The sequence below is a fragment of the Crocuta crocuta genome, unplaced genomic scaffold, assembly GCF_008692635.1.
Source record: "Crocuta crocuta isolate KB4526 unplaced genomic scaffold, BGI_CrCroc_1.0 scaffold299, whole genome shotgun sequence".
NCBI classification, from domain to species: Eukaryota; Metazoa; Chordata; class Mammalia; order Carnivora; family Hyaenidae; genus Crocuta; species Crocuta crocuta.
Window position 1 is genome coordinate 6,857,932 of NW_027532747.1, and position 26,757 is coordinate 6,884,688.

The 26,757-nt window shown below is 56.4% G+C and overlaps 1 protein-coding gene across 3 annotated transcripts in view; it reads left to right on the top strand.

Moving 5' to 3' along the window:
* The first annotated feature begins 3,306 nt into the window (after positions 1 to 3,306).
* The window catches only part of SYNE3 (spectrin repeat containing nuclear envelope family member 3), a 56,821-nt gene continuing 33,370 nt past the window's right edge, over positions 3,307 to 26,757 (top strand). Inside the window, exons 1-6 of one of the 3 annotated variants that reach the window (XM_077780926.1) lie at positions 3,307 to 3,468; positions 11,449 to 11,621; positions 12,631 to 12,940; positions 20,207 to 20,368; positions 22,089 to 22,436; positions 26,406 to 26,542. In XM_077780926.1, the coding sequence (XP_077637052.1) occupies positions 3,325 to 3,468; positions 11,449 to 11,621; positions 12,631 to 12,940; positions 20,207 to 20,368; positions 22,089 to 22,436; positions 26,406 to 26,542 (1,274 nt within the window). In that variant the 5' untranslated portion in view covers positions 3,307 to 3,324. Of the gene's footprint in view, positions 3,469 to 11,448; positions 11,622 to 12,630; positions 12,941 to 18,399; positions 18,497 to 20,206; positions 20,369 to 22,088; positions 22,437 to 26,405; positions 26,543 to 26,757 lie in introns of those variants that run through there. The other 2 variants (XM_077780925.1, XM_077780927.1) reach the window with 2 other exon arrangements.

Sequence of the window (26,757 nt, forward strand, 5' to 3'; positions counted from 1 at the left end):
GCTCAGGTCTGTCTGTCCCCCTTCCCCCCCACCCCTGCCCCCTTCCTGGGCCACACCTCTGCCCCTGGCTTCCACAAGGCAGGTTCCCAGGAAGCTTTCAGCGAGGGCTGCTCTGCTCAGGAGGAACGCCCTCCTGGTCCTCAGTTGCGGGTGAGCTTTCCTTGGCTGCCGATTTGATTTTTAACTTGAAACTGAACCACGTGTAACAAAACTGGCGGCTCTCCTTCCTACCCCCTGCGAGAAGGCGCAGCGCAGGCTTCCTCCCCAAGGTCCAGGTCTGAGCGGCAATGTAGGGGCCAAGAACTCGGATGGGAAGCTGTAGACTTATTGCTTCAAACCTCTACCTGATAGCGGCCCCCTCGATGAGGCAGGAGGCGAAGCCAAAGCAAAGCCCTCTCTCTCGCATTCGCAGTGCTGATAACTTGGTCACATCTACTTTTAGGCTGCATTAGAGTTGTACGTATCTTGAAATGTCGTGTCTGCCCATCGCCACTTTGGAATTCTGGTAGTTATTAGACACAGTGTTAGCGCTGGTGATTTAATGTGTTAATAGAGGCCTGTGCATGTGCGTGCACGTGTGTGTGTTTCATTGATTCGGTTCAGTCTTTTAAACATTTTTTAAAAAATGTTTTATTTATGTTAGAGAGAAGGAGCACGAGTGGGGGAGGGGCAGAGAGAGAGGGAGAGAGAGGATCCCAAGCAGGCGCAAAGCCCTACTTGGGGCTCGAACTCACCAACCAGGAGATCATGACCTGAGCCAAAGCCGGAAGCTCAACCGACTGAGCTGCTCAGGTGCCCCCCTCATTCAGCCTTTTGATAATTATGTTTTAAGGTAATCGCTTTCCTTTGTGATTCTCTGCATTTTCTGGTTGGCGTTTAAAGCCTTTATTCAGAGAAAGCCTCCACAGAGGAAGCCAAGAGCTGTCCCACGGCCCTCGAAGCCTCCACCCAGCCCGCGGCTCACCCACGGGCCCNAATCCTATGTGTGTCGCTGAGTGGGCACCGGCCTAGAGGCTCCGGCCTCTTGATCTCTGCCTGCAACCTCCCCAAGCCCAGCTTAGCGAGGTCCCCCAGCCGAGGCTGATCGGTGGTGGGTCCCAGCGCCTCCGGGCCCTGCCCCAGCCCGCCGGGCCCCACGTGTGCCATTTAGCGTATCTCAGGGTCTCCAAACCACTAGACCTCGCAGGCCAGCCAGAAGGGCTCTCCCAGCTCTCGCCGAGACTCTGTAGAGACTGTCTCTGCCCCTCCCATCCCTCGCTGCTTCGTTTAGTTACTTTATGTAAATCAAGGCCCACACTAGACAAGAGATTAAAGTCACAATGAACCAATTAAAATGCCTGCACCTTCTGACTCGCTTTACAAACGAAGCATTCAAAGACAGGGAGTGGTTTGAGGGAATTATTAAAGGGTTAGAAAAAATCAAAACAGCTCTGAAAGGAGAGCAGGATGGGAGGCTGAGCTCTGACCTGCCAGCCCAGCTGCAGGCCCTCGCGGAGGCATCCCTCAGTTGTGATGACCTGTCTCCTGCAGTTCGGTGGCCGGCCACCCAGGGCGGTGGGGGTGGGGGCGGTGCTCCAAGCCTCGGGCCGGGCCGTGCTGATAACCACCGACTGATGATCAAGGAGAGAAGGCCAACGCAGTTCGGCCCATGTCAGAAACTGTGTTTCAGTTTAAAGTGGTGCTTGTTCTTTCTAGAAAGTTCTAGAAAAATGCCTAAGGAAATATAAGGAAACAGAACCTTCCAGCTGCATGTTTCTACCATCCACAGGCAAATCATCTTTAATCAAGTGGACTCTGACAACGCTGTACCCAGAAAAGAGAGGCCTGAGGTCACGTGGGATGTGGCTCTGGCCACTTCGGCCCACACCCTGTGTCATGTGGGCGTGTCATGACAAGACTGCCCTACCTTTCCCCGTGCGCGTCTTTTGTGTTACTGGTTGTAGAGAGTCGTGACTTTTTTTTATTTTTAATTGTTTTAATGTTTATTTGTTATTGAGACAGAGAGAAACAGAACATGAGGTAGACTCTCTAAGAAGCAGGCTCCAGGCTCTGAGCTGTCAGCACAGAGCCCGATGCGGGGCCTGAACCCACGAGCCGTGAGATCATGACCTGAGCTGAAGTCGGACGCTTAACCGACTGAGCCACCCAAGCGCCCTGAGAGTCGTGACTTCTAAAGATACGATTTTGCCTAATTTGGGGGTATCATAGTGTAAGAATCCTCCATCATAAATTCATTTTGAGCATATTTTTCAGGGGCTGCGTGATATCGTGCAATGCAGCGCACCGTGCCGTCCTTGACCAATCCCCCATTGTCGGGCACTTGGGTCATTCCTGGCCGTGCCTTGTTGGCCATTTTAACTAATGCTGTGTTCAGCTTTTGGTGCGTTACCCTTTACACCGATGCTGGGCTATTCCAACGTCATGCAAGGCGCTGTGAGAGCTCGAAGATAAGCTGCACACAATCCCTTCACGGAAGGTGCAGATAAAATAACCTTAATCCAAAGTAGGTGATAGTTGTCATAAGCAGGCAGCTAGAACTGGAATCCAGGAGAGTCTTGCCTGGGCTGCACGGGATTCTAAGAAAGTTTCCTGCGAAAATCTGAGCCTCTGCGTCTGTCCGCAGCCGCAAGGTCAGGGTAAGGGACCCGAGGGCTGCGGAGCTGAGGGCTGGCAGGCGTCGCCTGAGGGGGCACAGCAGGTGGGGACCGTGTCACATGCAAACCTCGGTGAGCTGTCAGCGGCTGCCGCGAGGTAGGTGGCCTGCGGCTCCGTGGACGTGCCAGTGATGCCAGCCGTGGACCCAGGTTGGGGGCGGAGTCGCGAGCAGGCACCTGGCTGCTATGGGCACCCCCAGCCCTGAGATCCTGATGTTCGGGTGTGGTCCGAGGCTGGCGTCAGCCTGGCCCACGCCCAGCGCTGTGTTTCTTCGGCCGAGGCTTCTTGATCCATTCGGGTCAAGATTCACCATCCGCCGCGGGCATCCCTGACCGTGTATGCGTTTCAGGGTCCCCTTTTGGAGGGGCTTCAACCCACAGAGACAGAATTGCCCCCCGAGTCTCCGGGTAGGTGAGAGGCCAGCCCAGCGCCCCGCACCTGCTCTCCCTTCTCGGCCACAGCAGAGCCCGGTCTTTCTCCCTGCCAGACGCTACTTTGACAGCCACGGTCACCCCCGGCTGTGCGGCCGGGTGGACGTGCCGGCAGGGACACTGGCGCTGTGTGGGCCTGTCCCCAGCGTTACGCCCCCTCCCCCGCCCCCCACCATCGCCGCCCTGTTCTCTCGCCTGCCTATCTCACGTGTCCCTCCCTTAAGCCCCTACAGGTGCCATGACTCAGCCGCCCCAGGAGGACTTCAACAGGAGCGTGGAGGACGCCCGGGACTGGATGAAGGCCGTGCACGAGCGGCTGCAGGTCAACGACAACACCCAGGGGCCCCGCTCGGCCCTGGAGGCCAGGCTACGGGAGACCGAGGTATGCAGCGGCCACCGCTTCCGTAGCCCCGAGGCCTCCGTGTGCCTCCCTCTCAGGCCTGAGACTAGACCAGGGCTTCTCCAACTTGGATGTGTTTGAATTTCTTGGGGAGTTGGGTGCAGACTCTGATCCAGGGGTCAGGGTGGACCCCAGCTCTGGCGTTTCTAACACGCTCCAGGGGACGTGCTGCTGCTGGTCCTGGGACCACACTTTCGTAGAAAGGGGCCGGAGGGGCTTTCTGGTTGTCCTGTCCTGGCAGAGGCGCTTTGCAGCCGGGTGGGTCCCCCACCCAGTCCTTCCTGTTACTTCCCTGGTTCCCCATGTTGAAGGTCACTGTCAGGTCTGGGTGGGCCCAGATCGGCCTTCAGGAGGGTGGAGAAGGGACTCTGCCCAGTGAGAAGTGACCCATCAGCTTCTCCAGGGCCAGGGTCTGGCCTTGCTCCCTGTCTAGCACAAGGCAGGGCTCAGGGCGTATGGTGCTGCGCCTACCGGCAACGCTGGTGTCCGGTGCCTGGTCCGGCATTATGGTGCCCCCATCTGAGGGCACCTGCTCTGGGCCAGGGGGCCAGGGTCTCAGGGGCTGGAGCCTGGGCTAATGTCTCCATGCTGATGCAAAAGTGCTGTGTGACCTTGGCCAAGTCCCTATCCCTCTCTGGGCCTCGGGTCAGCAGAGCCATGACTTACGCATCTTTCAGGTCACACCTGTTGGGATAGTCCACAGTTCTGATTTGTCAGCTAACAAGGGTCTCTCTTAAGGGAGGGACTACTGTCTCCTACACAGATTGACCTCCTGACCGGGCTAGACGTGGGGCTGGCCCCATACCCAGCGCCCTGCGTGCTTCCTCGGGTGTGCTGCCTTTCTGATTTTGTGCATCTTATTGAAAATACCTAATGCTCTTTTTGAATTTTTTTTTTTTTTATGTTTTATTTATTTCTGAGAGAGAGAGAGAGACAGCGTGAGCAGGGGAGGGTCAGAGAGAGAGGGAGACACAGGATCTGAAACAGGCTCCGGGCTCTGAGCTGTCAGCACAGAGTCCGATGTGGGGCTCAAACCCACGAACCGTGAGATCATGACCTGAGCCGAAGTCGGACGCTTAACCAACTGAGCCACCCAGGTGCCCCACCTAATGCTCTTTTTGGAAATGGATGGTCAAAAATCAAGAAAATGTATACCATGTCTTTAGGGCCGATATTTTAAGGCTCACGACCACGCTGTGAAGGGTGAGCCTTTGTGCGCATCTTATTAACATGGAAACTGAGTCTTAGAGAGGTCATGTGACTTGTCCAAGTTGAAAAGGTCTCTGGGCGGGACATTCCACCCTGGAATTTGAGTCTTCTGATTGCTTGTCAGATGAGTTTTCTGCTTCCCTACAGCGTCATGTGCTTCTCAGATGACACAGTAAAGCCGTACCCGGCAGGCTGAGAACCGCACGTTCCATTTAATAGAACAGCTCCCTGGACTTGAGAGAGGACAGGTTTTGGAGTCTGGACGTCTTGGGTTCAAATCCCAGCTCTGCTTCTTGCTGGCTGTGTGAGTCCCTGCAAGTCACTTGACCCTGCTGAGCCCGTTTACTTCTCTTCTCGAAGGGGGTGACATTAATTATCTAAAGTGGTCCTTCTCGGTCCTTGAGTGGCCTGACTCTGGTGGGCCAGAGACCCTCTACTTTGAGTCCTGTTTTCTACCGGCCTCCCCCGTGTCAGGCCTCGGACCCTGGCCTCCGGACCCCCAGGGGACTGTCCCTGGTCCCTGCCCTTGGGATGCTCCTGACACGGCCCCTGCCCACACACCTTAAGTAGGCGTCCTGTTCCGCTCTGCGAGGTAGGCATGGAGGGGCCTGCATCCCCCAGCACGGAAGGCTGCCTATCCCTGGTGTGGCGCCACCTGAGCTCTCACCATCCTGGGCCACTTGTCCTTCTGTGACAACCAAGGACAAGTGCTTGATGGAGCTGGTCAGGGGCCCCCACCAAGTGACCATTATGGCAGAAAAGGGGGGGGACCACTTTTAAGTCATATGGTCGGAGGCTTCCCAATTGGACGGTGGAGTGAACAGAGAACCCAGGATGCTTTGAGGCAGCCTGGGCTGTCAGGCCTCTGGGGACAAGTGACTTTATTGCTGAAGCTCAAATACAGACGAGGTGGCCAGGTTGGGGGCTGCAGGGGTGAGGGTGGGGAGGAGGGGGCTCCCGGCGGAGGGAGCAGCAGAGGAGAGACCGAGCAGGTGGGCATGGCCCGAGGCACGTGCTCGGAGCCCCAGCAAGGCTGGGGTTGGGGTAGCACCAGTCATCATGCGGGAGCAGGGGACAGGGCCAGGAGAGGCGGTCAGGGGCCAGAGGCGACAGCCTAGAACACTGAGCCAGGGAGCTTGGATGCCTTTGCTGCGACGGGGATGGCGGATTGGAGACTTGGAAGGAAGGTCAGGGGTTAAAGGAGAGGAGTTGGCCTTGGTCATCATCAGCATTGTTACTGTCACCAGTAGGCATTTATCAAATGATTGGTCCTCACAGATCAGACAGAGGGGACCCGACATTCATTCAACACCCATCACGTGCTCAGGGCTGCACTATCGGCTTTCAGGTTGAATCTCACAAAAGCCCTGTGGTGGTTTTATTAGCCCCGCTTTTCAAGAATAAAATGTGATTCCTAGACGCTAGGAACTGATATCGTTGGGACTTGAACCCAGGGCCAAGTCCAGAGCATCTCTGGCCATCCCCGTGCAGGAACCTGGGGCAGTGGAGACGGCGAGGGGTGCACCTTACTCTGGGGCTCATGGCGTAAGGGGGGACGGGACGAGACACATAATCCAGGTTGCACCAGGACCTCATGATGTTACTGATGTTGTTCCCCTCCTCTAAAACCTTCCATGGCTCCCTGTTGCCCACCAAACTGAAACCAAATTTTACCTGGCATCCAAGTCTGCCACTATCTACACCACCCTGTCTTCCAGCCTCAGCTGCCCCACCCACCCACGTACCGAGCACACCCCCCCTCCTGCTGGCAGACCGCCTAGATTTCCTGTCCGCGGGTCTCTGTCCTGTGCTGCTGTTGCCTCTACTTGGGATGCCCTTTAGTTTACGTGTGTGTGTGTGTGTGCGCTTGTGAAATGAAACACTCCCGCCGCCCCCAAGCCCTGGTCCCAGCTCCTGAAACACCACAGCCGTGTCTGTGTGCTTGCTGGTTCAGGGTACTAATCCCTTTGCACCTTGCAGCCTTATACTGGCAGGAAGTTACCCTCCGGCGGTGGGTCAGGCTTAAGCCGGGGCAAGAGCGGTCCTTAGGAACAGCCCTTGGCCAGGCCAGGGTGGAAACTGGAGGGGAGCACGCCCCCCTCCCCCAGGCGGAGCCCCCAGGGACTGGACTCGGAGCCTAGGTGGAGGGGTCACGTGCGGGGGCTCCATCTCTGGCTCTCCCACGGGGCTCAGCCTTGCTACTTTCTGGGCTTTGACATTTCAAAACCCGTTTTGCAATAAGAAAGAAAACATTTCACTCCTGCCATCTGGTGAAGGGAGCAGCTGGTGACTTTTCCACCTTCACGTCCGCGGGCCGTGGGGGCCTCACCTCGGGGGCGGGGTCTCCCCTGGGGGCCCCCCCCACCAGCTCAGCGATGTGCGTCCAGGGTGACTCTTCGCCAGAGTGGCCAGGATGTGAGTCCCAGTCCGGCTCGGATGCTGCATGGCTACGTGGCCAGAGCGAGTCCCGTGCCCTCCTGTGACCTCCTTTCCTGGCTACAGAGTGGGAGCACAGCCCTCTCCACCTTGGGTACCGAGGGGCCGCTGGCGGCTCGGGGACCCTCATGGTGGTGGAGCCTTCTGTGAAGGGAGACGGGGGGAGGGTGGCTCCCGGGGTTCAGTCCCCACCATGGCTGCGGCGCCTTGGGAGAGTCTCTGGAGCATCTGGGGCTTCTGCTTGTTGGGTGGGGGTGGGGGTGCTAGTTACCACCTTGCAGGAGGGACAGAATGAGGCGAATGACTTAGAGGTGCGCTTGGCAAGGCTCAGGCACCCTGGTGGAGCCGGCCCGATGGATGAGGTTGTTTCTCGTGGTTTCCCTGTGGGGATACGTGCACGCCCACCCTCCTGCCCACGCCCGAGCCTCCGGGAGCGGGGACCCCAGGTCCCAGCGCTTGTCCCCTGGCCCTGTGGTTTCCAGCCTCGCAGCCCTGCGCTCGGGGCCCGGCCTTAGCCAGGCTGCTTCCTAACCGGCCTCCGGGCCCCTCTGTGGCCAGAGACAGGCTCCATTTCCTTGGACTTGGCCTCCAGACACAGTGCGCTTCCCTGCCTTTGCTCAAGCCCCATCTCGATTGTGTGCACGTCGCTGAGCCTCGGTGCCAACCCCACCTACTCGCAAGCCTCCTTGGGTTTCCCCGTGTGCCTCGTTGGTGCTCCGGTAATTACTCTGTGGTGTCTGTGGCTGTTATAGTCATGCGTGCTTTTCTCTGCGACCCCACCACGGCCTGCACGCATGGGCTATATTTGTTCCTCCTGGACCTCAGTGCCCAACACAGTACTAGCATAGTACCAAGAATAGCACCCAGTATAGTACCTAGCATTGTACCCAGCATAGGACCCAGCACAGTGCCCAGGATAGTACCAAGAATAGCACCCAGTGTAGTACCTAGCATAGGACCCAGCCCAACTTAGCACCCCACTCGGTACCAAGCATAGTACTCAGCACAGTGCCCAACTCAGGACCCAGCACAGTACTGCACATAGTACCCAGTGCAGTGCTCATCTTAGCACCCCACCCAGTACCAAGCATAGTCCCCAGCACAGTGCCCAACTCAGGACTCAGTACAGTACTGCACATAGTACCCAGCATCGTACTGAGCAAAGTACCCAGCACAGTAGTACTTACCTGGTCTTGGCTGCATAGATGGAGACCCCTGACTAACCCATTCCCCCAGCTTTCCTGATGTATCTCTTCTCTCCCCGATCCCTCCACCCAACCCCCACCTGACTGTGGCTCTCATTGGCTCTTTCCCATGAGAATCATTTTGTACTCCTTCCCAGGCGGCTAGTCCTTCCTGCCAAGCTCTCCTGGGTCCTGCTGGTGATCGGCTCTAAAGGACCCTCACAGTGGCCGAAGAGCATAATCATGACAGCAGTGAAGAAAGGTGGAAACGACTTCTTCAAAGCCGGACTCACCGGCTTAGCCATAGCCTCTGGCCCCCGGCCCCCAGCAAACACCCTGTTGGTTGATATTTTGGTCTGGGGGCAGATGCTTCTGCTGGGGGCCAGAAGCTGGGGGCTTCTTGCCATCCCGCCTCTGGGACTGGCCGCCTCTCCTCTCTCTGGGAGGGAAGGGCAGTGGAGTTGGCCATCTGCCGTGTGTCCCCAGTCCGGCCAGCCGCTCTCTGAGCAAGAGTCGGGACAGCAAAGGTCCAGAGGCCTAGAGGAGGTCACATAGTCAGGAAACGAGGCTTTGGGAGAGGGGCCATTGTCCTCATGGGGACTTTCCAGGCCTGGCGGTTCCCTCTGGGTGCGGCAGAGAGAGGCATTCAGCTTCTTCCCCGAGGCCGTGGGCTCCCTAGTTTCTGGATTCTGACTGAGCCTCCTTTGGACAGACAGCGGGTAGAAGGAGGCCTCTGATGGCTGCAGGGACCAGCCCCACGGAGCCCAGGGGTTCGGTGGGCTCCCAGGGCCCTTGTCTGTCAGCTGCGATCACTGTGACTGGCTAGCCTGGGGGGAGGGGTGGGCCCACCGCCCGCCCCTCAGCGCTGGGTGTCAGAAGATCAGGTCCTTAAACTGAATCTCACGGGATGGTAAGAAATTCCTCCTGAGCCACCCCGTGGGGCTCCTGCTCCTGAGTGGGGTGAAATGTTCCGTGCAGGGGGTGGGTAATCTCTTGCTCAGCCCAGAACGTTCCGCAGTGGCCCTTGGATTGTTGGTCCACACTAATCACTCTAATACCTTAGTCTTCTTCATGGCTGCTTGCTGCTGAGTGGGACTTGGGGTCTCGGTCATGACCTTCTGGGGTCCCACTGTATCCCTCCGCCTGGCTGGGCTCAAACAACAAACACAATGCCTTTCCCCTTCTTGGGGTATCTCACCTGCCGCCCGCCCCGCCCTCGACACACACTCACAGACCGCAGAGAGCCTGTGGAAGGAGCTTGTTTAATTTCACTCTCTGGTAACACAGGTAGGAGGGGAAGTCCCTCGGCACCAGCATCGTCACCATCTTTGGTAACCAGTCTCACATGAAGCAGTAAAAAGGATTGACACCACTGCCCATCTGCACGGGTCAGAAAAGGGTCTACATCGTACATCCACCATTTACGAAGTATACTAACACATCGATATTTTAAGTAACTGTATTTTTAAAAATTAACGTTAGGACCCTACGGGGTAGACGAAGTGGCTGTTGTTATCACAATCCCGGAGAAGAAAGGGAGGCCCGGAGTGATCAAGCCACCTGCCTGGCATCACGCAGCTCTCGATGAAGCAGCATTTGGCTCCCCACTCCCCCGCCCCTGCAGCATCCACAGAGAAGGGTCAGAGACGGCCAGCCGGCTGGGACTTCATTCTGAGAAGTCCCCCAGGGAGACAGGCTGGGGAATACAGCTTGAACTTCAGGCAGATGTGCTGTCAGTAAAGAGGGCTCAAAGGTGTGTAAAGATAGTACTAACAGTGAACAGTTGGTGGCTGAGAATGGAACATGGGCCAGGCGGCGTGCCCAGGGCCCTCCCTGCAGCACGGAATGTTACTGCAACCCTGGGTGGTGTAACTGCCGTCTGCTCCCCTGCTCCCGTTTCATAGCCCTCGAGAATCTAAGTACTGTGACAAAGGTCAAGCAGGTGGGAGGGAATGGCTCTGAAATTGGAATCCAATTGGACTTTTACTACGGAGACGCCTGAGTTGCCAAAGAACTAAGTCATGGCAGTTAATAAGGACAAGAGCCGATGTTAATCAGAAACACACTACTTGCCAGACATTGTATATTCGCCTTGGTCTTCCCAGAGGCCAAGGCCAAGATGAGATTCAACGCGAGAGATGTTCTTTAGGGAAACATCCGTGAGAGAACAGGTTGGGAGACTGGGAGGGGTGAGGTTGGTTGGATGTGGGTCCGACCCCCAATCCAGGAGATCCAGGGAGAGTCTGGGGCCACGGTGTAACTCTAAGGGAGGCTGGCAAGGCCCTGGGGTTTCCTGGACCTGTCACCTGTCAGAGGAGCCCGATCCCTCGGGGGACAGGCCTGCCTTCACCTTCCTGCTTGGTCACTGGTAGGAGCAGCTGAGGGAGCAAGGCCTTGGTGCGAACTGCACATTCAGACAGAATTCTGGAGCCTCGGTCGGGGCTCTGGGTAAGCCCACTCCCTGCAGTAGATCTGAGAGGCAGATTCTCACAGCCCCACACAGCGTGACATGCACCTTGCATTTTATATTTATTTATTTTTATTTCCTTAAGTTTATTTATTTATTATTGAGAGAGAACAAGAAAGCACAAGCAGGGGAGGAGCAGAGAGAGAGAGAGGGAGACACAAAATCCGAAGCAGGCTCCAGGCTCTGAGCTGTCGGCTCAGAGCCTGACGCGGGACTTGAACTCACAAACCGAGAGATCATGACCTAAGCCGAAGTCGGATGCTTGACCGACTGAGCCACCCGGGCGCCCCTACCTTGCATTTTCTCATTTAATACTGAAAAGAGTCGGGGAGCTCGGTACTATGAGTGACCCCATTTTACAAAGGAGAAAACTGAGCTCGGAGAGACAAATGTGTGTGAGCTCACACAGCCGGAAGCGGCCCGGTGGGAAAGGGAGGGGCCTTATACCATCAGGCGGCTCCACGGTTCTGTGCGAATCTCCCCAGTTCCTTGCTTCCAAACTCAGGGCCTTTAGCTGGCTGCCCCCGGTCACAGGAGGAGGTAAGAGCCGCCATTTGAACCCCAGCCCCTCTGGCCTCAAAGTCCTGGCTCTCTCCATCATGCCACCGTCTGGCCAACGCTCTGCCTTGTCTCACCCCTGGAAACCGGCTTTTGTGTCCCCGGCAGAAAATATGCCAGCTGGAGCCGGAGGGGCGCGTGAAGGTGGACCTCGTGCTGCGGGCGGCCGAAGTCCTCCTGGCGTGTTGCCGTGACGACCAGAAGCCCGAGATCCTGGCCCAGCTGAGGGACATCAAAGCCCAGTGGGAGGAGACGGTCACTTACATGACCCACTGTCACAGGTAGGGCGGCCCCCCCCCCGACGCCTTTGCTGTGGACCCTCCTCGTCCACCACCGCACTGTCCTCGGGCCTCTACCCAAAGGGACATTTCTCCAGTCCTGGAATTGCTGAGGACAGGATGTCCTCCTGGGATTGGGGCCAGCCCTGCCTGCCTCTTTCTAATTACAATCAAGCTTAATGACGATAACGGGCAGTGGGAGCCCATCATGTTTTGCCCACAACGCATTCTTAGTAGACTTGCCGTGTGTGCATCCTCCAGCAGGGTGGCCGGGCGGCCCCGGTGCCTGGTCAGCCACTTAGCCCAGATTCTGTGCCCGTACCTGAGGGGCAGGGAGGGAGGGGGCTGAGGCGGGCCTGAGACTGCCTCTGGCTCTGCTGCCTGCTTGCATGTGGTCTTGGGAGGGTCACTTGACCTCTCTGAGCCCCAGGCTCCTCATCTGGATGATGGGTATAATCAAGTGTTCCTTGAAGGCGGTCGGGAAGACAGGAGAGGACAGCAAATGTCACGAGCCAGGCACAGTAGGCCCTCAGTGACCAGAAGCGGCCGGTCCCCCCTCCTTCTTTAGGGCTGAGTGGCCGGGATGACTTTGCGCTGTGCTTTCTGCCTTTCAAACCCATTCACTTGGAATTGCGAAGTCGTTTGACGTTGGCTGGAGAGACGGGGCCATCTCCATGTTACAGATGGGGAAACTGAGGCGGGTGAGGGGGTAGGGGTATGCAGCCAGCTCATGGCACCTTGGGAGCCCACACACGGGTCCCCAGCCTTCTGCCCCACTGAGCAGCGACAAGCCCCGGACACCTGTGCACTGTGCCCATTACTAGACACACTCCCACTTCTGAGGTGGGGCCCAGGGCCTGGAGGGTCCCCAAGCTGCCCAGGTGACTGTGAGGCCCCGGGACAGTGTCATTTCATTGCACTCCTTCCCACCTCCCCCCCGCCCCCCAGTAGTGGGGAGGGGGCGGCGGCCGGGCTGCCCGGGCGGCTCACACCCCGTGCCCTCTGTCCGCAGCCGCATCGAGTGGGTGTGGCTGCACTGGAGCGAGTACCTGCTGGCTCGAGACGAGTTCTACCGCTGGTTCCAGAAGGTGACGGTGGTGCTGGAGCTGCCCGTGGAGCTGCAGCTGGGCCTGAAGGAGAAGCAGTGGCAGCTGGGCCACGCCCAGGTCCTGCTGCACAACGTGGGCAACCAGGCTGTGCTCCTGGACCGGCTGCTGGAGGAGGCGGCCTCCCTGTTCAACAGGATCGGGGACCCCAGTGTGGATGAAGACGCCCAGAAGAGGATGAAGGCCGAGTACGGCGTGGTGAAGGCCAAAGCCCAGGTGCGTGAGGCGTGGTAGGCTGTCTTCACCTGTGCACCCATTATCCACCTCTGTCTGCCTGTGCGTCCATTGTCCCCCTCTGTCTACCTGTGCATCCATTATCTGCTTCTGTCTACCTGTGCGTCCATTATCTGCTTCTGTCTACCCGTGCAGCCATTATCCACTTCTGTCTACCAGTGTGTCCGTTATCCACTTTTGTCTACTGTGCAGCCATTTCCCGCCTCTGTCTACCCGTGCATCCATTAGCCACCTCTGTCTACCCGTGCATCCATTAGCCACCTCTCCCTACCCATGCAGCCACCCATTTGCTCCCCATATGCCTCTCCCTCCATCTACTCACCATTTACTGTGCAGGCACCCAATACCCACTCACCACCCAGCCACCACCTCCATCTACCTTCCCTCCTCCCACTTACCATCTGCCCCCCACTAAACTATCCCGTCTGCTCTTTGCCATCCAGCCACACCCATCCACTTACCTGCCCAGCTATCTCTCTGTGCCCACGCCTCCACCCCAGCTCTCTCCCACCAGCCTAACCAGCCTCTTATTCATCCTCACAACCACTTGCTCACCCACCCGTCCATCTACATGCTCACGCACCTACTCATCAACCCACTCCCCCGTGTGTGTTCACTGTCTCCACCCATCCCCCGCCTCCCCGTCACCACGTGCTCACTATCCACCTGTCCCCCACACTTCCTGCACTCACCCACCCGCCCCCTAACTACCACACACCTTTCATCTACTCCACCACCCCTCCTTCACGCACCCGTCAGCCTATTATCTATCATCCATACACCCAGTGCCACTCAGTGCTTAGCACACGTGTCGGTGCTTAATACGTGTGCACTGACTGACTGACAGACCGAAAGACCGCGATGCTCGCCTTTGCCCGGCTCCTCCCCTCTTCTCCCCGCCCTTCCTCCGCTGCTCTCTTGTTCTTCCCCTAACCCTTCTGCCCGTTCTTTGTCCCCCATCCCCACACCTCATTATATCCTTGATTTTTAACCAGTCCATTGAGTTGTCAAGTTCAATCATTAGTATCTTTGGAAGGAATTCTAATTGGGTTTTTATTACATTCACTGTTCTTTTCTGCATCGTGTGAATTTTGCCCTGTGAATCCAGGTACAGGTTATATCTGTAATCATTCCAAGTGTACGTATTTTATAAAGCCCATCAGATTGTTCAAGTAGCTGAGGTTTCGGAGCCTGATGCTGCCATCTATGGGGTCTTCTGCCCTGTGGACCCTTTCCTTAGGGTCTTTGTAGTTTTGAGCTATGAGCTCATGCTGAGCAGGACTTTATCTGGAGACCCCTGTGACTGGGGCCGGACACTCCCCGAGTGGCTGGTGTTTGCCTCATCGAGGCTCCCCTGGGGATTTACCTTCATGATTCCTGTGCTTTCACATCAGTGCCTTGTTGACTTGGGAATCCCTGCATCTCAACTTGAACCCCAAGCCAAAATTATGCGAGAGGCCCCTGGCTCCACATTCTGAAAGGTGATTAGTCTTTCATTTGATTTGTTTTGGTTTTTATCCCAGAGCCCACGCTGAAACCCAAACTTCTTTCTTGCGTTGTGCATACGGGGAAATTTTTCCAGTTCACCCTTCGACGGTCGGGGTGGGGTGGGGCAGGGAGGCAGCCTCTTGAGAGTTCTGCCTTTTTCAGTTGCTTCTGGACCCAAAGTCTTACTTCCTTCTCCAGCTTGAGCATCAAACCCAGGAAAACCTCAAGCACACACGTGACCTTAGCAATCTGTAACATCTTTTGCTTGTCATCCACGTGATGTCTCTTACCTTGGTATGTGCATGGGTCTGCATTTAAACAACGCTTGTTAAATTTTATGCAGCCATTTTGGCTGTCTGTCGCGGAAGGGTGTGCAGGTTTTGTAGTCCGCCACGTTGCTGGGTCCTTCGTGATTACAGTTTAAGGGCAACAGACCTGTAATGGACAGAGATCTGGGAATGCACTAGCAAGAACAGGACTCTGGTCCCTGGACGCTTGGGAAGAGACCTGGGTTCAAGGCTGGCTCTGCCTCCTTCCCAGCTGTGTGGCCTCAGGGCAGCTCACCCTACCTGCTAGCAGATGAGGGCCGAGTGAGTGCATGAGGGCTCTTTGAAAACGGGCACGTGGTTTCCCCACATAAAGGACACTCCACTCCCAACAGCAGTGAGAACAAATAGCAACAACAATGGGTCCTGACACACGGCAGGTGCTCAGAGCTGTTTATTGAATGAGAGCGCCACCCTTCAGCTTGGAGGCTCATGATTCCCGGGGCCGCAGAGGGAGGTGGGGGGTGAGGTGCTGGGGCAGTTGTGCAGGGGCCAGAATGGACAGGAAGGCGGGTGTGAGTTTGGCTCTCATGTACGTAGCCAGTTGGCCCTCACCAAGTCCCGAGTGGCAAGGGCGGGCTTAACAGCCATTCTCCGCATCCGGCCCTGGGGCCCAGGCCGAGAAGGTGCCGTGCATGGCCTCCTGTGACTGCACAGGAAGCAGGTGCACCTGTCAATCAGCTGAGAGCCCTCCACGCAGCATGCAGGGGACAGGAAGTGGAAAGTAGTTTGGCCTGTGTGTGTGTGTGTGTGTGTGTGTGTGCACGCCAGTGTGGAGGGGGCGTGCCAGCAGCACTGGGTGAGCACAGTCCTGGCCCATGTGTGCAGATGCTCACCTCAGAGGTTCTCACAGTCCCTCCAGGGGACCCTTCCCTCACGGGATCCAAAAATCAGAAACACCACCACGCTTGCTGACGACGGTGGTCTTTTCCAAGTCCCTTCGCCTCTTTGCCCTCATTTGCTCCTCTCAGCCTCCTTGTCTGGTAGACAGAGAAGGCTGGACTGGGCCCTTTTGGCAGACTTAAAAAAAAAAAAATCTCAGTGGCAGATGCCATTGTCCCGCTCGAAAGACCAGAAGTTCTAGGCGACTCTCAAGGTCGGGGTCTTCTCTCGGCGGTGCCTCAGGTCCTGTGCCCTGTGCCCGTTGGGGGGGAGCCCGGCCGGCCAGTGCTGCTGCGGGTCACACTGACAAAGTGGAAGGCAGCAGTGAGTGGGCGGTTCAGAGCCCCTGGAGGAGGGGGGAGCCCCTGGAGGGGAGGGAGGAGTCCCTGGAGGAGGGAGGAGTCCCTGGAAGAGGGAGGAGCCCCTGTAGGAGTGGGAGGAGTCCCTGGAGGGGAGGGAGGAGTCCCTGGAAGAGGGAGGAGCCCCTGTAGGAGTGGGAGGAGCCTCTGGAGGGGAGGGAGGAGTCCCCGGAAGAGGGAGGAGCCCCTGGATGGGGAGGGAGGAGTCCCTGGAAAAGGGAGGAGTCCCTAGAGGGGAGGGAGGAGCCCATGGAGGAGGGAGGAGCCCCTAGAGGGGAGGGAGGAGCCCGTGGAGGAAGGAGGAGTCCCTGGAGGGGAGGGAAGAGTCCCTGGAAGGAGAAGACCCTAGAGTGGAGGGAGGAGTCCCTGGAAGAGGGAGGAGCCCCTGGAGGGGAGGGAGGAGCCCGTGGAGGAGGGAGGAGCCCCTGGAGGGGAGAGAGGAGGCCCTGGAGGAGAGGGAGGAGTCCCTAGAGGAGAGGGAAGAGTCTTATAAGGACTCTGACCCCATGATGGGGGATCGCACCCTCAAGACCTCCCGTGATCCTGATCACCTCTCAAAGGCCCCACCTCCAAATACCATCACGTTGGGGGTTAGGGCTTCAACCTTATGAATTTGGGGGACACAGCTCAGTCTGTCGCAAACATCATATGTATTAATACCTTGACGTTCACCAATGAGAGCCCGTTTCAACGTTCCTCAAGCTACTTAACAGGCCATCGTTTTCACTTCTGAGAACCCACTTTTGACCTCCGATATGTTAACTGGCAAAGCCTCTGGTGTTGAGGGGAACAGGAGCGCAGGAGCACCGTGGGGGCCGCCTCCTGGACTGTGGCCGTCGTGACCACCCCCTGCAGAGGGGTCCTCGGACTGGATCGGCTGGCCAAGCCCGGGCGGTGAGCAGTAGCCCGCTGCCAACCCCCGACACTGAGAGTCAAGAATAGAGCGGGCTGGTGGCCAGTGGGGTCCTGTTTATTATGAGTGTTTTTAATCCACCAGTTACGTTTTCTGAAAGGCCGGGCACATAGCAGCCTCCTCCTCCTCCTCCTCCTCCTCCTCCCTGCCTCCCCTGGGCGGCTCTCAAAGGAGGCGGGTCTGTCTGGCATCTGGACCATGAATCAAACCCGTTGGCTGAGGCTCGCAGAGACATAAATCCGCGCCGCCCTTGTTAATTGGTGGGGTTTTGACGTTCCTGACAACGCTGCCTGCCACAGAGGGTTTAATTGTCTGGCCTGACGGGCGAAGGTTGAGGACTCCCCCATCCGTCACCCCTGTCATCCTGCGACGCGGCCGGCCCGGCAGTGGCTGAATTGTGCTCTGTGATCGCTATGCCTGGCACGGGGCTCGTCTGGACGCCTGCCCGCTGGGCCACGCTGCTCTCCGGGCGCCTGCTCACTGTCACGGGGGCTCTTATTTACTCTGGGTTTCCCGAGCGCCAGCACCTCATCGCTCACACGCGGAGCCGCCGGCCGGCGCGTTCTGGGGAGACTTCACTTCGCGACAACATCCATCACCATCAGCGTCAACCAGGGGCCTGGCATTTATTCTCTGCTTGTTATTCCTGACCCGCTTTGTTTCATAAACGAGGCTCTCCTGCGGAGGCTCTGGGAGGGTTGTGATGGATGCAGACGGTCCCGCAGGAAGGGGGTGGGGGTGGCACAGGAATCCTGAAGCAGTGGTGGCAGTGGCCTCTGTCTCTTGGTCTCCGTGTTTGGAATTCAGACGCCCGCTGTGCTTTGCTGTCACTGCTTACACTCCTCTAAGTGGGAGGCTCCCGGCTCTGCACGGAAGGACTTGGTCCCGTGCCTTGGTTTCCCCATCTCTAAAATGGGGGTTCTTTTCTCCTCCCTGTCATGGTTGTTGCAAAGGTCGGGATGAATTAATTCGTATTTTCAGGTTTGGCGGGAAAGACCATGTACGAATAGCAGCGAAGCTGTCTGAATCCATGTGTCCGTCTGCGCCTCCCTTTGGGGAACTTTGGGCCGGGTTGTGTAGCAGAGGGCCAGCGACCTCCTAGACATGGCCTGCTCCCTGGCTGAGAGCGGAGGCCAGCATACGACAGCCCCTAGGCCAAATCCAGCCCATCTCCTGGCTTCGTATGGCTCGTGAACCAAGAATGGCTTTTGCCTGCTTAAGTGGCGGAAAATAAAAAGCCGAATCTTCGAGGACATGTAAAAATGAGGTGAACTTCACATTGCAGGGTCCAGATTTCAGTTTCATTGGGACATGAGCCCATTCTGCATGTTTGCCCGCGTCAGCCTGAGAGCCATTAGTAAGAAGCGCGTAACTGGTTACAACAGAAACCACGAAGTCGGAAACATCTACCTCCTACGGTCAGCCAACCCCTGGCTTAGGGCAATGGCTTTGCAGTTGGGCCCTTGCCGTTTACATCTTGTCTAGAGGCTCTTCAAGAGCTACGTGGCCCCCAGCGTCAGCTTGGATGTCTGTGGAAGGAGAGGGCTTGGCATCGCTGGGACGATTAAGTGTAAGTAGTGCTTGTCATGCTCCAGGCGCATGGCAGGTGCGTAGGAAATGGGGGTCCTTGCGTTTCCTCTTCTTGACGCTCATTGGGAACCTCCCGCTGCCGGCCACACTCAGTGTTGATTCTTCCTGCTGTCTGGGAAGCTTTCATTCACGGAGCCTGGGGAGGAAGTCAGCAAGGGGCTGCGTGGTGGGTTGGGAGCTCTGGACTCTCAGTGGATGGAAGGCATGGACAGTGCCAGAAGAGAGCCCCAGAACAAGGGGAAGGCCGCTCGTTGAGCCTGGGGCCGCGGGCCAAGTCACAGAGGCTGTGGGGCCCGGAGGTCAGTGCTGCCGGGCAGAAGCGCTCACGTACCCACTCCTGCCGGGTTGGGTGTGATGAGAGCCCAGGGGAGAGCAGGTGCTTACCAGCTGCCCAGCGCGGTTCTGGGGTGGTGTGAGTTCTGACTCATTTCATTCCATTGCACTCTGGTGAGGTGGGTTATTAACCACATGCACAGAGAGACTTGGACACGAAGCAGGCCAGCGTTCACGTCATGGGCAGTGGGCTTCCAAGCCAGAGTGTTGGCCGCAGGGCCGCAGCCACGTTGTGGGGTCCTGCCCTTGACCAGCATGCTGCAGCACTTGGATCTGGGCCTATGGGTAGTGGGGAGCCATGGAGGGCTTTAGAGAAATGGTGTTGTGATCAGGGGCGTGTTTGAGAAACAGTCCCTGGGCACCCAGGTCTGATAGCAGGGACCTTTATTTCTCAGATGACAGCCACGCTCAGGACACATCTTGCCCCTGTGTCATGAGGACTAGAGTAGGACTTTCTGAAAACTGAGGTGACTCCAGCCCATGCCGGCAGCTTTGCACAAACGCCGTTGGCGCAGTCTTGCCTTCTGGGTTTGAATTTGGTGCTTTCCCCCCCAGGTGACCTCGGGCCAGGGCTTCCTGAGGCACCTCTCCCATGCCCCAGCTTCCCCATGTGTCAAACTGCGGTCATAACGGTGCCACCAGATGGGGTGGTTGGGAGAGCTCAGTGAGGTGAGAACGTGCCCAAGCTCCCTGGAGTGCTCCCGGCACCTTGGTGAGTGCTCCACCAATGGCGTATAGCAGGAGTTGTTAAATGCTCCTACCGTTTTTCTTTAATGTTTATTCATTTATTTTGAGAGTGAGTGTGTGTGCAAGCAAGGGGAGTAGCAGAGAGAGGGAGAGAGAGAGAGAGATTGAGAGACAGAGAGAATCCCAAGCAGGTTCTGTGCTGTCAGTGCGGAGCCCGATGGGGGCTCGAACTCATGAACTGTGAGATCATGACCTGAAGCGATATCACGAGTTGGATGCTTAACCAACTGAGCCACTCAGGCGCCCTTAAGTACTGTCTTGAGTCCCGTTCCCCAGACACGGCAGGAAAAGAAAGCCAGCTGTATAGTTGTCAGGGCCCAGATTGGACATGCTCTGACCCAGAGTCTCCTGGGTTACTACGGATAAGGTATCGAGGAGGCTCTGGGATTCTTTATCTTCGGCAAAAGGACAGGGGGTTAATTGCATGTCACACTCCCTACACCCCCCCCAAACACACACACACACACACACACAAACCCTACATGGGATGTGTCAATCATATGGAAGAAGGCGNCCCCCCCACACACACACATGCCAAGTCTTGAAAGCCAAGGGTAGCCTGGGCTGGGGACCTTCACGGATGGTGACTGTCCCTCCCTTTCCCCCACAGGACAGAGTGGACCTGCTAGAGCAGGTGACCCGGGAGCACGAGCACTTCCAGGCATGCGTGGACGAGTTCCAGCTGTGGCTGAAGGCGGTGGTGGAGAAGGTGGGCAGCTGCCTCGGGCGGGACTGCAAGCTGACCACGGAGCGCCGTCTCTGCACGCTGCAGGTGAACTTGACCGAGTCTCTACCAGAGGGATCCACTGAGGAGAGGCTCAACCATGGGTTGCTGTGTGGTCATTTGTTTACTGCGATGTGCTGGGGGCCCCGGGGGATACAAAATCCACGGCACACAGACCCCATGCGAGATGCACGGAATGTAGTGCAGTATGTGTGGGGCCTCGGCGGCTTTATGGAAATCTCCGAGCCGGCAGGGTATTTGGAAACCCAAGGTCATGGCGGCGTGGTCTAGACCAGTGGGTCTCAAATGGGGGACATCTGGCAGTGTCTGGAGACATTTTTTACTTGTTACACCTGGGGGTGGAGATGCCAGTGGCACATGGTGGATGAATGGCCAGATGGGTTGGTCCGCACCTGTGATGTGCAGGGCAGCCGATACAATGGACCCATCCGACAGCAGGTGTCAGCAGTGCCGTGGGTGGGGAGCCCTGCGGTGGAGACATCAGGTCTGCAGTGGAGACAGGCTTGGTCCTCTCTGGCCTTCCTGAATTGCTGTGACCTTGAATGAGCTCCTGGCTTCCTCCGTAAAGGGAGTGTTAGATTATCTTCAGTAATTCAAGGACTACTTTATAATTTTTGCCACAGATATACACCACCTGTACCGCTTAATATTTGTATGTAAGTTGATTCTTCTTTAAAGACCAGTGAACAGTAACCCCCCCCTGCCCAATCCTATGTGACTAGTGTAAGAATATTCATCGGGACCTTATTTGTAATGGCCCTAAACTGCAAACAACTCAGATTTTAGTCAGCAGAGTGTTGGATTAACATATTTGGAACAGGAGATAGATATAGATATAGATACAGATATAGACATTGGTCACATGTCTCTATCTCTGTCTATATCTATATATAAAGGGCTATGACTCAGAGTAAAAAAGAATGAAGTGCTAATACCTACAGCAGCATGGACGAATCTAAAAAACATGATTTTGAAACTGGAAAGAAGCCAGTTTCAAAAGATAATATATTCTGTGATTTCAGATATGTAGAGTTCTAGAATCTTTTGGGATGTTTAGAAATGCCTATATTTGGATAACAACATGGACTACGTGGGTGTGCATATTTCTCAGAACTCTTTGAATGGTGATGCTTAAGATCTGTGTAATTTATTCGAAGCAATTACACTTCAACACAAAAGTAAAATATTTTGAAGGCACTTTCAAAATAAAAAAGATTAAAAAGTGCCTCTATAAATGTTTTAAATGAAAAACTAATGAATTGTTATATGAAGGGAAAATTTTGGTCATCGTCGTTAATGGAAAACCCAGTTCTCGCTTGTAATTAGTAGATAACCAGACAAATAAATATAATGAAACCCAAGGGGGTCGTTAGGTTCTATTTGGCCCCTTACTTCTGCCAGCTGAAGGCTCCAAGCCCGAGGCTGCCTCTGTTGTTGTTAAAAAGGAAGAGCAACAAACATCAGAGAGGGTTAAAGGCAGAAATACTCAACCTGGGTTTTCTCCTTGACTTAATCAAATGGTTGTAAAAGTTGCGGGAAGGGAATTACACCCTCCTGTGCTATTAAGTCAGTGCTGTGAAGGCGGACAGTCCACCCCTTGGAAAGGCACCTCTGGCTCTCATCTAGGAGTTTGCGTTTAACATGACATTCCCAGGGGCTCTGGAAATGCAGCACATCATGTCTTTTCCCCCTTGTATGTTTCCCCATTACCCACCCCTCCCTTCCCCCCCCACCCCGTCCCCTTCAGGAGATCGCCAGCGATTTCCCCAGGGGTGAGGAATCCTTGAGGAGGCTGGAGGAGGAGGCTGTGGGGGTCATCCAGAACACCTCTCCTCTGGGTGCAGAGAAGATCACCGAGGAACTGGAGGAGATGCGGAAAGTTCTGGACAAGCTGCGAGCCCTCTGGGAGGAGGAGGAGGAGCGGCTGCAAGGCCTGCTTAAGTCCATGGGAGCCTGTGAGCAGCAGAGGCGGCAGCTGGAGGCTGAGCTGGCAGAGTTCAGGAAGGACCTTCAGCGGCTGGCCGAGGACGGTCTGGAGCCCGCAGCGAAAGCGGGGACTGAGGATGAGCTGGTGGCCCGCTGGAGACTCTACTCGGTAAGTGGGGTTTGGCCAAGACAGGGATGGCCCAGATGACATGTGTGCTCTGGGGCATCACGACTTGGAGCTGCTCTGCTCTGCTCTGCATGGGGAGAGAGTCATGCTAAGCTTTAACCACATAGACTCTGGTCCCTCTAGAGCTTTAAGTTCCCTGGCTAGAGTACACAAGTTGGATGTTTGTACCCATTTTCCAGATGAGGAAGCTGAGGCCTGGAGAGATTTCCCTTCCCCCCCAACATCCCCAAGATCACATGATGAATTTGTGGGTAAATAAGACCAGCGGTGGCTTGCCTAGGGGTCTGCCATTCCCTGGCCCAGTGTGGCACATGGGGTGGACTTCCTGAGCCCAGAGCAGGGAGAGTTAGGTGAGAGGGCAAGTGCTTAGTGTACAGACAATAGAGCTCTAGGGAGACCAAGCCAACAGTGCCCATCCTGTGGGGGTGGAGTGGGTTCTGACCCAGACACAATGTCCAACTAGAGCACAGTCGCCTTCCCCCACCCATGTGCACACTCGGGAGGTCTGACTTACGGACAGAGAGGTTTTTGAAAATCAGGGTTAACAATCTCCCTCCCTCCTATCTTTGCTTATCAGCTCGGTAGGTTAGCTCCACAGCAGTCCCACCAGGGGAAATGTTTAAAAGAAAAGCTCCCCAGATCCTGCCTCCACTCTGCATTGTTATTCTATTTTCTCTCTTCCTTCTAATGTTTGCCCATTTGCAAAAATATTTTTGTGTGGGTAGAAGCAAAGCACAGACTCTTTAGGGCTCATGGAGCCCCGTAGGAGACCAGATTCCCCTGCCGCGATCAACTGAGCGCAAAGAGAACCACTTCCTCTTTAGGACCGTCCGCCTCGGCGCAGGGAGAGGTGGCCTCTGCAGTGGCGAAGGGCGGGACTTTGGGGTCAGACTCTGCCTGTGTGCAGAGCCTGCTCTTTCTTCTTGCTAACCGGGTGGCCTTGGGAGAAGTATTTTAACCTCAGTTCAGTATGGACCTGGATGAACCCGTGAAAACTTAAAAAGTACTTAGCACAGCACCCGCCAAAGTCGATGCTCAAAAAGTACCGGCTCTTGCCACTAGATGACAGATAACGGTCACAAAGTACAAATTATGGAGGGAAAGCCTGGGAGGCCCTGGCGCTGTTTCATCGCGACAGCTCCTTGCCTGTGCCCGGCTCGTTTCAGGGAGCCTTTCCTGAGGCAGGAGCTGACCGCATCCCTACGGAGGCTCTCGAGGCTCTCTGCCCCACCCGAGTCCGGTGTCACCTCAATGATGATCAAGCCATGATTCCCCGAAATCAATGAAAGAGAAGCTTGGAATGTATGGCTAAAGACTTTTGTTCCTAAATGAGCATTCGCCCAGGTGCTGTTTGCACTTACGATGTGCAGGGGCAGACACGCCTCGCCTGGTCCAGCCCGGCCCTTGGAGTGGCTGGGTGCCCTGGGGTGAGGCTAAGTGCGTGGCCGCCAGGCAGCCCCACCTGCTCTGGCTGGGAGCGCCCGTGGCCCAGCAGAACAGGGAAAGGTAGAGTACAAGTATCCTGTCTTGCACCAGAAAGAAGTTTGGACTCTTCCCTCCTTTGAGCAACAGGCACAATTCAAAGAAGAGGGTTGTGTGAAGACCGCGGCTGAAAGCGCAACTTAGAAAGCATCTGTGAGGGACACGTCTATCTTTTAAACCGACATAATGGGGATTGTACTTACCCAGCATGCAATGTGCTAAATGCTGCATGACCTTATGCGGGGGGCACTGCTGTGATCCCCTTTTATAGAGGGGGACACTGAGGCACTGAGGAGTTCAAGACTTGCCTGTGGTTATGCACCCTACGGGTGGAGGCAGGGATTTGAACTTAGCCCTAGATGGCCTGGCGCAACATCACGGGCTTCTAACTGCTGTGCTAGCTCAGACTCCCGGCTTTATAAAGACAGTCAAGGACCAGGAGCGAGGACACTGGAGCTCAGTCGGGCTGTGACCATCTCCTGATCTCTCTGCTGACAGCCCCACACAGAGTGTGGGGGGCCGGGAGGGATTTGTGACCTCCTTACTCGGACCAGGGCAGGCCCATTCATGCATTTCAGGGAGACATTCAGCGTCTGGGGTTGAAGTCAGAGCGGTTCTGTGGCTAGACCAGAGTTGATCACAGCTGCCTCGCTGAGCACCCGCCTTGGGCATCCCAGCGATCCAGAAATTAGAGACGCCCCCATCATGGGTGCAGAAATGGGACGGCTGGGCTGGAAGGGGACCCTCTGCTTCCAGAAGGCAGGCAGCTGCGTCCAGAGAGGGCAGCGCTTAGCCCGACCAGCACCGTGGGGACAGCAGCCTTCCCCCTGCGGCTCCCAGATGGTCCCGCCCTGGTCCCTTGATGTTTTCGGGACCTTATAGCCCCAAAGTGACTCTTGACCTCTCTGTGGTCTGGACAGGCCTTTCTCTTGAGGCAGCCTGTGATGCTGCTCCTCACTGCAGACCCCTGCCCTGCCTCGGCCACGTGCCTGCTTGTCTGTCGGCTGGCCAGCCTTCCTGGGCGCTCGTGTGTGAAACTTCTTCGTGAATGGTTTGGGAAGTGCCAGTTCACACACACCCATTGTGTCTTCAACTTCTAGGAAACCTTGTACTGATTTCATTACGTTTGCCTAATAATTGGACATGGATAAGCATGTTTTTGAGAGTGAATGAGGCAGTACAGGCAGATTCCGCATTCTGCCGCCTATAGGGTGTCCCCTCTGACCCCCGGCCGCTGCCTACAATCGCTCTATCTGAGCTTGCTCCCCAGATCCAAACTGGTCCGATGTGGTCCATCCATCACCGAGCCTGGCTGGGGCAGCCTCTGGTCTCTGGTAATGATGGAGTTGGGCCAAAGCACGAGGTTGCACGTGGGGCAGCTGGGGAGGGGCTCGGCGAGGCTCCCGCTCTGTACCCAGTGTCTCATCAAGATGGGGGGTGGTGGCCCCATTTTAGCAATGAGGGAACAGCCCAAGGTCGCATAGTTCAGAAGGAGTCGAGGGGGGTTTCCGGGACAGCCCATGTCATGCCAGAGCCAGAGCACTTTCTGCTACGCCGTCTCGCCTCCTAGCGAGCAACGTACCCAGCAAGAGTCAAGGCCAGGGTCAAACTCCGCACTTCCCAGGGCAGCCGGAAAGGCCCATGTCTGGTGTCAGAATGCAGTCCCGTGGTTTGGGAGTGCTCAGGGGACAGATCCTGTCGGCCTGCTAATGACACTGACTGGGTTCACAAAGCATCTTGAGATCACTGTTCCCTTTGGTACCCAAGAGTCAGGCTAAGAGCCAGAGGGCCCAGCGCCCATGTCGGGTCCACCGTTTCCTTACTCTGCAACCACCGGAGAACTCTCAGAACTCTCTACACGTTTCCTCATGTAGAACGTGGGGCGTGGAGGATGCTTCTAGAGTCTTTGCCTCACCTTGCTGAATGGGACAGCCAGAGCACTCAGCACAGAGTTGCTGCTCCCTAGACACGAGTTGTTCGTATTATTAGCTGCAGCTACTCAGGCCACCATGGGGAGGCCAGTGGTAATAAAGAGGAAACCCAGCTCAGCAAGAACAAATGCTGAGTTTGAGGCAGGAAGCCGGAAGCGCGAGAGCAGGGGCCGGGCTCCCAGGGACCCCAGTCCCTGCCCTCGGTGACAGTTTTTTTTTTTTTTTAATATTTTTTATTTATTTCTAGGAGAGAGAGAGAGACAGCGTGAGCAGGGGAGGGTCAGAGAGAGAGGGTGATACAGACTCTGAAATAGGCTCCAGGCTCTGAGCTGGCAGTCAGCACAGAGCCTGATGCGGGGCTCGAACCCACGAACCGTGAGATCATGACCTAAGCGACACTCGGACGCTTAACCGACTAAGCCACCCAGGAGCCCCCCTCGGTGACAATTTTCTCCCAGGCTAGCCCACTCCCACCAGCCACGCTCATGCCCCGTTACCCAACCTTCCGCACCCCTCGGGTTTCTTCCCTGTGCTGCAGGCGACGCGGGCGGCCCTGGCGGCGGAGGAGCCCCGGGTGACCCGGCTGCAGACCCAGCTGAAGGAGCTCATCGTCTCCCCACATGACCTGCAGCCGCTCTCCGACAGCGTGGTCGCCGCTCTCCAGGACTACCAGAGGTGCCTGGGGCAGGCCGAGGGCGGTGGGGCTCGGGGCACGCCTTGCACCTGACGCTCACGGGGCCTTCCAGCCTCATCTAAAGCCGTCTCTGGAAGGTGACCTTCCTCTTGTGACCTGGTAACTCTTAAATCATTCTGGCGCCCCTTCACCACCGGCGTTTGGTTCCCAGAAGGAGGGCTGGACTTGGCTTGGTTCTCTGCTGAGCGGCTCATGC